The sequence below is a fragment of the Orycteropus afer genome, unplaced genomic scaffold (assembly GCF_000298275.1).
Source record: "Orycteropus afer afer isolate SDZICR_OR568_19922 unplaced genomic scaffold, OryAfe1.0 scaffold00031, whole genome shotgun sequence".
Taxonomy (NCBI): Eukaryota; Metazoa; Chordata; class Mammalia; order Tubulidentata; family Orycteropodidae; genus Orycteropus; species Orycteropus afer.
Window position 1 is genome coordinate 4,409,210 of NW_006921618.1, and position 11,328 is coordinate 4,420,537.

At 45.6% G+C, this 11,328-nt stretch overlaps 1 protein-coding gene across 1 annotated transcript in view; it reads right to left on the reverse strand.

Annotated features, from left to right (window-relative positions):
- TMCO4 (transmembrane and coiled-coil domains 4) overlaps window positions 1–11,328 on the reverse strand; it is a 115,410-nt gene that overhangs the window by 60,947 nt on the left and 43,135 nt on the right. The window contains exons 8-9 of the mRNA XM_042780265.1: window positions 10,475–10,539; window positions 4,896–4,980 (exon numbers count right to left, since the gene is read on the reverse strand). Coding sequence (XP_042636199.1) covers window positions 4,896–4,980; window positions 10,475–10,539 — 150 coding nt within the window. The remainder of the gene's footprint in view (window positions 1–4,895; window positions 4,981–10,474; window positions 10,540–11,328) is intronic.

Here is an 11,328-nt window from a genome sequence, read left to right on the forward strand (position 1 = left end):
CACTATGCTACCAGAGCTCCTACAGAAACAATAGGCTTCATCATTTCCAGAACACGCCCAAGAACCTTGCCCTTGCCCATCTGGTCTGATTCTCTGGAATGCCCCTCCCTCTGCCTCCTGCCCATTGGTCAGGGTCTAGGGCTTTGGCACAGCAGCCCCTGCACGTTTCCCTTGCCTAATGTTAAGCTCTTCTATCTTCCTGAGCCTTGGAGAGATGGTGGGAAAAGGTAGACCCTGCCTACTTGGAGTTCATGGTCTAAGAGGGGAGGCCAGAAGGTGGACACAAAATGACAAGCACTGACATCTGTGGAAACACTCACTCACCATGGTGCTTTAAGGACAATAGGCCTTCAGATCAGAGTTCAGAGAAAGAAACATTTAAATCATTTTATGGACTACTTAAATCAGGGCCAGGTACTTTCACATCAATTACCTCATTTTAATCCCTTGAAAAAGATCCTTTGAGGTCTTCTCATGGAAGATCCCCATATTCAGGTGGGGAAACTGAGGCTCAGAAAGAGGTTTAGTGACTTGCCCAAGGTCCCACAGGTTGGCAGAGCTGGGAGACAAATTCAGGTCCGCCTAATACCAAAGCCCAAAGGCTTGAAGGTGGGCCATGAAGATCCAAGGGTGGAACAGGAACCAGGAAACACGCCAGAAGGGAGCTGCTATGGGAACCAGCCTCCAAAAGGCTGTGGTGAGGGACTGTCTCCTCAGTGTCACCCTAACCAGTTCTGCCACCGAGAGACCCCTTGCCTACCCCCTTCACATTCATGCTGGAGGCAGCTGACCAGAGATCTCACTTCTGATTGCCAGGGCTACATGGTAATTAATTCAATTTGCTGCAAAGGGGAATTGAAGCCTTTTCTTGTATTAATGATCTGAAGTTAACACGTCATTTACTCTAATTGAAGCCAAAGATGCATCTTCTCTAAATTAAGAATCAGTTCTATTAATAAAACCACATCACTGGAGGTAACAAAAAGCCTGGCAGATGGCTGGCTGCATGGGTTGGGGAAAAGATGACTACAAAAAGAGTAAAATGATGTTAATACTTCTCAGTGGCCTTCCCAGAAAGAGGCAAGTTTAGAAGCTGGGAGGAGCTGCAGCCACCCCTTGACCGGCAGGAAGCGCCCCAGCCTGAACACAGCTGAAAGATGTATTGGGAATGAGAGGATATCCTTATTGAGTGTTTACCAAGAGCTAGCAGGTGTGAGCTCTGGTAGCATAGTGGCTAAGGCACTTGACTAGTGCTAAGCAGAAGGCTGGCAGTTCAAACCCACCAGCCACTCCTTGGAAGGAAGATGGGGCAAGCTACTTCCATAGTGATACTGCCTCGGAAACCCAAGGAGGGGTCACTGTGAGTCAGGTCTGACTCGATGGCACATAACAACAACAACAGCAATTCCTGGGTAGGCAAACAGTCAGCAAGCTCAGCTGCTAACTGAAAGGATGGAGGTGTGAGTTCACCCAGAGGTGCCCTGAAAGAAGAGCCTGTAGTCTACTTCCAAAAATTTCAGCTACTGAAAACCCTGTGGAGCCCGGTTCTCCTTACACACATGGGGTCACCATCAGGCAGAGCTGACTTGATGGCAACTGGGTTATCACCTGCCTCTGTGCTGCCACCTGGCCTCTGTGCTCTCTGCTTCACCACTATCCAGAGAGTTAGGTGACATTAATCTCTCATTGCAAATGGGGAAATGGGTGCCCAGAGAGGCTGTGTCTTTATCCAACCAAGGTTACAGTTCTCCAGTGGAGAAGTATGTTTTGCCTCCACCCCCTTGAATCTGGTCAGGTCTATAACTTGTTTTGTCTACTAGAATATGATGGAAGTGACATTGTGAGGCTTTTGGAACTAAGACCTTAAGAGGTCTTTTAGGTTTTGCTCTTGCCCCTAGAGACCCTGCCCTCAGACCCCATGTAGGGAGGTCTGTCAAGCCTACCGGAGGATGAGTAACCATCTGGAGAAAGACTGAAGCTTGCTGGCCAACAGACAGCACTGACTGCAGACACACCAGTGAGGTCAACTTGGACCTCCTGGCCATCCCAGCTGCCCTCTGACCACAAACACACAAGGCAGCAGCTGAGAACACAACTGCCCATCCAACCCACAGTCTGCAACCAATAATCAGTTATTGCTGTTTTAAGTCACATGTTGCTGTAATACTGGAAGCTATGCCACTGATATTTCAAATATCAGCAGGGTCACCTGTGGGGAACAGGTTTCATAAGAACTTCCAGACTAAGACAGACTAGGAAGAAAGGCCTGGTGATCTGTTTCTAAAAATTAGCCAAGGAACACCCTATGGATCACAACAGAACATTATCCAACACAGTGCTGAAAGAAGAGCTCCAGGGGGGAAGGCACTCAAAACGCCCAGTGGCTGTAACAGTGGGCTGGAGCACACCAGTGACTGTAAAGATCACAGGGCCAGGCGATGTCTCATCTGTGTGAGGTCACTGTGAGTTGGAGCAAACATGATAGTAGCTAACAATGATATGTTTGAAGAGTCCCCCCCACCCCCGGCAATAAATAATTAATATAGAAGGTAAGTGAATGTGCTATCAACAGTAGTCTTTGATGTGTATATGTGGTTTGGCTTGGCACTGGCATGCTAGTGACCTACCACAGAAGAGCATGGCTCTAGGTGGCTGCTGCCCCTTCAACCTGGCTCCCGGCACAAATACATGTAGAGCTGACCCAAGCCCAGCCTATGGCTGGGAGCAAGCCTATCCAATTCAGACCTAGACATAGAGCCCATCCTGGATCAACACAGCCAATCCACAGACTTTGACCGTGAAAATATTTGTTGTAACCCATGGAGTTTTGGGCTGGTTTGTTATGCAGCATTACTGCATCAATAGATGACTGATATGACTGTCCTGCTCTCTGTAACCCACATATTAGCAAAGACTCTGTGTTCTACTGTGTTAAGAAATATTGTCTCTCCGCTTTTCCCCCTTAGAGATTTTGGCACTATAATCACATTCATACAAAATTGTGAGAATTTTCAACAGGACATTATGTAGGAGTCATTTGTTGGGGAAATGCTGGTGATGGGGAGAAATTATGGTTTTCTAGGGAATTCCTTCCAGCAGGCCAGCAAGTCCCAGGCAGATTACTGGTAGCAGGTTGAGCAGGAAAGGCAGGTAATGGGTGTCTTTTTGATTTGCTCTATCTCTGGTGGTGCCTGGTAGGAGGAAGAATGGATACAGAAAGGGAAGGTATAGTGTTCTCAAGGTAGACATGGAAAGCCACCTTGACCAGAGCCCCAGATTCACCTTTGCTTCCTTAGTGGTTTGTGCCTGACCTCTGACCCCAGCCTGGATTTTCCTCATGAACACAACCCAGAGCTGGCTCCACAGTTACCCAAAGCTACTGGAAGCAGGACAGAGGTGCCTCCCATGATTTTAAGTGATGGGGACAAAACCAGGCAAAAAAAGAAGTGAAAGCAACAATGGAGCAGGGGAGGAAGCGTGTCTTCCAAAATGGCATACAGAGGTTGGTGAGGTCACTGCAGCGCACACAGGGCTTGGCCCTTCCATAGTGAATGCCAAGGACAGCACACCCACCGTGTCTTTGTAACCTGGTCCCAAGTCTGGGAGAGATATTTGCAGAAGAAAAGGGGCAGTGATGAGTCATGGTCCTAAGTCTCAGAGGTCCCAGGGTCCTCTGGTGATGCTGAAAATACCACCAGCCCACCCCTGCCTCATCCAGCCCCCTCATGTCCAGCTGGGTGACATCTGCACCCCTTCTGTGCTTGCCAGCAATTGGAGCAGCCATTGTCTCACAAGCTGGTCAAGGACAGCATGGCAGGGCCATTTTCAAGGGGAGCCTCAGGGTGGAAGAGACTGAAGAGCAGAAGTGGCACAATGGCATCCTTGGCTGAACTCTGCCAACAATGGGTTTCAAATGGGCAAAGTACTGTACATGGGCACCTCAATTAATCCTCAAAGCAACCTCCTGAGTTAAGCATTCATTCAATTTTATACGTGAGCAAACAGAATCAGAGGGCCATGCAGTAAGACCAGTGCTGGCTGTGGCTCCAGCCTCCTCTCTCCATCCACCCTCTGCTCTCAGACGAGGGAGCTCCTTTCTCAGTTTCTTCTCTTGCCCTTCGAACCCTGCCACTGCCATGCTCTACCAGGAGTCGGGCACATGTGTGTCTGCCCCAAATGCCCCATGCTCTGCAACTCAATGCCCCCAGCCCCCTCCGACCAGTAGCCCTCTGATGACAGATCTGTCTCCAACCATCATCCTGTCTACAAACTTTACTCACCCAAGGTTGGGGACAGTCGCCCTCAATCTTTCTGCTGTCTCAGAATAGAAAGGATGACATTGGATGGCGTAACACACTGCTAAGAGTGTCCCCAGATAGTTATGCACATACCCAGAGCACACTCACTGTCACACCAGCCGCACAACTCTAAAATGGAGCCTGTATCCTTCTATTGCCGCCCCCCAGGGACACCTACAAATGTGTTGTGGCATTCTGGGTTGCCACAGTGATTGGAGGGGCTGTTGGAATTTAACAGTTGAGGCCAGGGGGGCTAAATCTCTTGTAATGTAGTATGTTTGTGTGTGTGTGTGTGCACATGTGTGTGGTTTTTCCCACGCTGCTCAAAATGCCAACAATCCTACATACTGAGAAACACATAGCATCCATTCCCTTCTCTCCAACTCGAGTAGGCGCATCAGAAGTCAGGGGCCTGTGTCATTATTATCCACTCTAAATTACATACAGAACATAACTTATTTTCCAACACAAACTTTTCACTTTCATTTCTAAGACCTGCAGACACATTACAAGGTTTGGGACCACTGGGTTCAGGACTTCTGGCCCAGAAGATAAAATTGGGAGGGGTTTTCATCTGTGACAATAAGCGAGACTCACCTTTCTCCTGAGCCATTTCCTGCAGACAGAAGTAGATGACTCTGGCTCCCAGGCTGAAGCCAATCAAGGTGACAGGTCGCCGGCCCTGGGGGAGAAAGGACACAGGTGTCTGGAGGAGACAGAGCCCTGATGAGGGCCTCTGAACACGTCTAGTGCCTGACTCATGCTTAATGAATCAAGCATGTGCTATTCCTGGCCCCTGAGTTCTGGTGTTTTAATCAAGAGAGCCAGGGCCCTCATTTCTGCAGAAGGGCACCTGCCATAGGAATTGGCTTCCTCTGAGGCTGACAGCCACCTCTGGGCTGGGTTAATTCCTTTCATCTTAGACCATTATCCAGCTACCACTCTGACCTTCCCCAGGAGACAGGACTAGTCAGTTACATGTGCTCCTTTTCTTGGACTTGTCTACTTTGTGGCAGAAGATTACAGTGAAGTGGGGCCCCTTCTGGAGCCAGGAGATTAGGAGGAAGGCACCCACAAGTGTGACAGGTGAAAAGGCCGAGGGTGACCTGGGAGGGACCAGTGTTTGTTTCTAGACAGCAAAGTGGGACGTAAAATATTGGCTTTAAGTTATAAGGAGAAGGCAGTAAGTTATAACTTGTAGACAAGGCTGCTTGCTGTGAAGGGAAGGCTGGCTGTAAAGGAGAAGAAAGCTACCTGGGGTATTTGGGTACAAATTCTACATGGAAGGAGGGGGAAGGGGCAGATGAGCTTTGGAGGCCGAGTCTGGTTTTACCAGCATATTCTTTTCTGTTATTTTTATCACAACACATGTATCTTCACCTCTACTTCATTTGTTATAATAGAAAATCCTCCATTAAATAATATTCAAATTCTGCCAGTCTTTGTGGCAGAGGCTGCTAGTTGTCTCCCAACATCCTCCTCCCTTTTGTCCTCTGGTAATGGAAATCCTGGTGTGGCCCTTCTAGCCATCATCCTCCATTTTGTCATGTATTGTAAATTCTAGTCTCTATGCCTGTTTAGGGTGGGATGCACCTCGAGTCCCACCTTGTGGGAGGGTCTGACTCAAGTCACCACGCTTAGCCTCCTTGATGGTATATATATGAATGTTCTGGGGAAGTTCTCTCTCTTGCTCTAGTCCTGCATTTGGTTCATCATCATCTCACCCTGGACTTGAGACAGCAGCTGGTCACCTGACCGACTGCTGATTTTGGTTTCGCCAGACCCTACAACCATGTGAATTGGGAGAATCCTCCAGACCTAACCACAGACTTGGGACTTGCCAGCCTCCTAGCCTCCACCACCACTACATGCACTGTTTCCTTGGAAGTTTGTGAGTTCTGTGAGAAATTACAGTGAAATACAGAACCCTAAGACAAGAAGGAGAGTACTGAGGGGAGGAGGAGGAGTTGATGTCAGAGATGATGGAGTGGCACAGCAGTTTAGAAAAATTGGACATTTAGGACATCTTTAACATCTGCCTCATAGGGACCAACTATGAGGACCAACTGATCCTTCTAAAATTACTCAAGCATAGCTCAAGGCTAGGAGCTCTGGTAGCATAGTGGCTAAAGCACTTGACTGCTAACCAGAAGGCTGGTGGTTCAAACCCACCAGCCACTCCTCGGAAGGAAGGTTGGGCAATCCTACTTCTGTAGTGATACTGCCTCGGAAACCCAAGGAGGGGTCGCTATGAGTTGGGGCCGACTCGACAGCACATAACAACAACAACAACAGCTCAAGGCTAAGTTTCCCAAACTCCCTTGTAGCTTGGTGTGGTCACATAGCTGAGTCATGGTCAAGGGATGTGGAGGCAAGTAGCAGGTGTGACTTCTAGGCAGTATTTCATATCCACTTTCCTACTTTCTCCCTAGAGCCAGGAAAGGGAGGGAGCAGCCAGGGATCACAGAGTAGCAGGATCCAGGCAGGGATTAGGTAAGGGGAGGATGCAGAGGTTTCCAACAGCTAAGGGAGACAAACTTGTCTGTCAGTTTGTCATCCTGTGGGGCTTGCACATTGCTGTGAGGCTTAAGGCTGTGCCACTGGTGTTTCAAACACCAGCAGGGTTGTACATGGTGCACAGGTTTCAACCCAGCTTACAGACTGAGACAGGCTAGGAAGAAGGAAGAGGCCACCCACTTCTCAAAAAACTGAGAAAAAAAAATTGGCCAGGGTAACACTGACTGATACATTACTGGGTAACTTTATGAATAGCTTGGAAACATTGACCGACACAGTGCAGGAAGACAAGCCCCTTGGGTCAGAAGGCACTCAAAATAGGACTGGGAAAGAGCTGCCTCATCAGAGTAGAACCAATCTTAATAACATGGATAAAGTAAGTCTTTAAGGACCTCCATGTGCTGATATGGCACGACTCAAAATGAAGAGAAGCAGCTACAAATACTCACAAATAATTGGAACATGGAATGTATGAAATATGAATCTAGGAAAATTGGAAGTTGTCAAAAATGAAATGGAACGCATAAAGATTGATATCCTAGGCATTAGTGAGCTGAAATGGACTGGTTTTGGCCATTTTGAATCAGACAACCATATGATCTACTATGCTGGGAATGACAATTTGAAGAGGAATGGCATGACACTCATCATCACAAAGGATGTTTCAAGATCTGTCCTGAAGTACAATGCTGTCAGTGATAGGATTCTATCCATATGCCTACAAGGAAGACCCATTAATACTACCATTATTTAAATTTATGCACCAACCACCAAAGCCAAAGATGAAGAAATTAAAGATTTTTATCAACTTTTGCAGTCTGAAATTGACTGAATATATATAATCAAGATGTGTTGATTATCACTGGTGATTGGAATGCAAAAATTGGAAACAAGGAAGAATCACCGGTAGTTGGAAAATTTGGCCTTGATGACAGAAATAATGCTGGAGATAGCATGACAGAATTTTATAAGACCAATGACTTATTCATTGCAAATACCTTTTTTCAACAGCACAAATGGCGGCTACACACATGGATTTTGTCAGACGGAGTATATGGGAGTCAGATTGACTACATCTGTGGTAAGAGGTGATGGAAAAGCTCAATATCTTTAGCCAAAATAAGGCCAGGAGCTGACTGTGGAACAGATCATCAACTGCTCATATGCAGTTCAACTTGAAGTTGGAGACAATTAAAAAAAGTCCACGAGAGCCAAAATATGACCTTGAATATATCCCTCCTGAATTTAGAGACCATCTAAAGAACAGATTTGATGCATTGAACACCAAGAACCAAAAACTAGAATTGTGAGATGACATCAAGAGCATCATCCATGAAGAAAGAGGCCATTAAAAATATAAGAAAGAAAGAAAAGACTAAAATGGGTGCAAGAAGAGACTCTGAGACTTGCTCCTGAGTGAAGAATAGCTAAAGCAAATGGAAGAAATGACAAGATAAAAGAGCTGAACAGAAGAGTTAGTTCAAAGAGCAGCTCGAGCAGACAAAGGCAATTACTATAATGAAATGTGCAAAGACCTGAAGTTAGAAAACCAAAAGGGAAGAACACATTTCTCAAGCTGAAAGAACTGAGGAAACAATTTAAGCCTGAAGCTGCAATATTTGAAAGATTCTATGGGCAAAATATTGAGTGATGCAGGAAGCATCAAAAGAAGATGGAAGAAATACATAGAGTCACTGTACCAAAAAGAACTAGTCATTTTTCATCCATTTCAGGAGGTGGCATATGTTCAAGAACCAACGATATTGAAAGAAGAAGTCAAAGCTGCACTGAAAGAATTGGCAAAGAACAAAGCTCCAGGAATTGATGGAATACCCACTGAGATGTTTCAACAAACGGATGCCCCACTGGAGGCACTCATTTGACTATGACAAGAGATTTGGAAGACAATTACCTGGCCAACTGACTGGAAGAGATCCACATTTGTATCCAAAAGAAAAGTGATCCCACAGAAAGTGGAAATTATAGAACAATATCATTAATATTGTACACAAGTAAAATCTTACTGAAGATAATTCAAAAATAGTTGCAGCAGTATATTGACAGAGAACTTCCAGAAATGCAAGCTGGATTCAGAAGAGGACGTGGAATGAGGGATATCATTGCTGATGTCAGATGGATCTTGGCTCAAAGCAAAGAACACCAGAAAGATGTTTACTTGTGTTTTATTGAGTATGCAAAAGCATTTGATTGTGTGGATCATAACAAACTGTGGATAACATTGAGAAGAATGGGAATTCCAGAACACTTAATCATACTCATGAGGAGCCTGTATACAGATCAGGAGGCTATCATTCGAACAGGAAAAGGGAACACTGCATGGTTTAAAATCAAGAAAGGAGTGCCTTAGGGTTGTATCCTTTCACCATACTTATTCAATCTTTATGCTGAGCAAATAATCCGAGAATCTGGACTATATGAAGAAGAACGTGGCATCAGGATTGGAGGAAGAATCATTAACAACCTGTGATACTCTGATGACACAACTTTGCTTGCTGAAAGTGAGGATGACTTGAAGCACTTCCTGATGAAGATTGAAGAATACAGTCTACAATATGGATTACACCTCAATATAAAGAAAACAAAAATCCTCACAACTGGACCAATCAGCAGCATCACAATAAATGGAGGAAAGATTGAAGTTGTCAAAGACTTCACATTGCTTTATTTTACAATTAATGCCAATGGAAGCAGCAGTCAGGACATTAGACAACATATAGCACTGAGAGAATTGGCTGCAAAGGACCTCTTTCAAGTGCTGACAAGCAAAGATGTCTCCTTGAGGACTAAAGTGTGCCTGACACAAGCTATGGTATTTTCAGTTGTCTCATATGCATGTGAGAGCTGGATAATGAATAAGGAAGACCAAAGAAGAATTGATCCTTTTGAGATGTGGTGTTAGTGAAGAATGCTGAAAGTACCATGGACTGTGAAAAGAACTAACAAATCTGTCCTGGAGGAAGTACAGTGGGAATGCTTCTTGGAGGTGAGAATGGCCAGACTTTGTCTCACACACTTTGGTCATGTTGTCAGACCATTCGCTGGAGAAGGATGTCATGTTTGGTAAGGTGGAGGGTCAACGAAAGAGGGGAAGGCCCTCAGTGAGATGGATTGACATGGTGGCAGTGGCAATGGGCTCAAGTATAGCAAGAGTCATGGAGCTGGTGCAGGACTGGGCAGTATTTTGTTCTGCTGTGCATAGGGTCGCTATGAGTCAGAGATGACTCAATGGCACCTAATGGCAATAACAACTTCCCACTGGCTGGTTGTGGAGGTAATGCTGGACTACAGGGGAGAAGACAAATGTTGACGATGTGAGGCTACAAGATTGAAGGAGTCTAGGTCTCCATGTGAAGCTGCCATGTGGTAGACTGAATAATGCCCCCTGCAAGGATGTCCAAAAGAGTTCTGGCGCAGTGGTTAAAGCATTCAGCTGCCAACCAAAAGGCTGGTGGTCAAACCCACTGACCACTCTATGGTAGAAAGATGAGGCAGTCTGCTTCTATAAAGATTTATATCCTTGGAAACCCTATGGGGCAGTCCTACTCTGTCCTATAAGGTTGCTTTGAGTTGGAATTGACTCGATGGCAGTAGGTTTTAAGGATGTCCATGTCATAATTCTTGGAACCCTTGAGTGTTACCTTACATGGCAAAGGGGATGTTGCAGACATGATGAAGTTAAGGATTTTGAGATGGGGACATTCTCCTGGATTATACAGGTGGGCCCAACGTCATTGCAAGGGTCCTTGTAAGACACAAGAGGAGACAGAGTGAGACACACGTGAACTGTCGATGGAAGCAGAGGGACAGAGAAAGAGATTTAAAGGTGCTACACTGCTGTCTCGGAAGACAGAGGAAGGGGCCACGAACCAAAGATGCATGTGGCCTTTGAGCTGGAATGGGTAAGGGGAGAACCAGGCTCTCTCTTGGAGGCTCCAGAAGGAACATAGTCCTGTGGACTCATTAGACTTCTGACCTCCAGAACCTTAAGATACTACATTTGTGTTTTTGGAAGTCACTGTGTGTGGTAATTTGTTATAGCAGTAATAGGAAATGCATTCACATCAGAGTACCCTAGATGCTCACACCCAGATTGTTATATGGGAAAGAATAAACTTCCATCTTGTTTAAGCCAGTGCCATTTTGGTTTTTGTTATCAGCCAAACCTGCTATAAGACTTCTCTGTTTCTTTTGGCAAAGATATAGGGACTGATGGGGGTTACCAGTTTCTCAAGCAATTTACCAACTATGACAGAAATTGCTAGTTATCCCTCAATGTCTGTCCTCTCCTTTTTCCATAGGTAGTGAATTTCAATTGGGCCAATGGCCACCCAGAAAACACTGTATTTCCCAGTGTGGTGGTTAAGTTTGTGTGTCAACTTGGTTGGGCCTGTGCATTATAGTAAATTACTTAGTATGGCTTTTCTACCCATAAGTCATTGCAAACTCAGTGGTGGAATGAGCAACTGAGGAGCTCCTGATTGTAAATGTTATC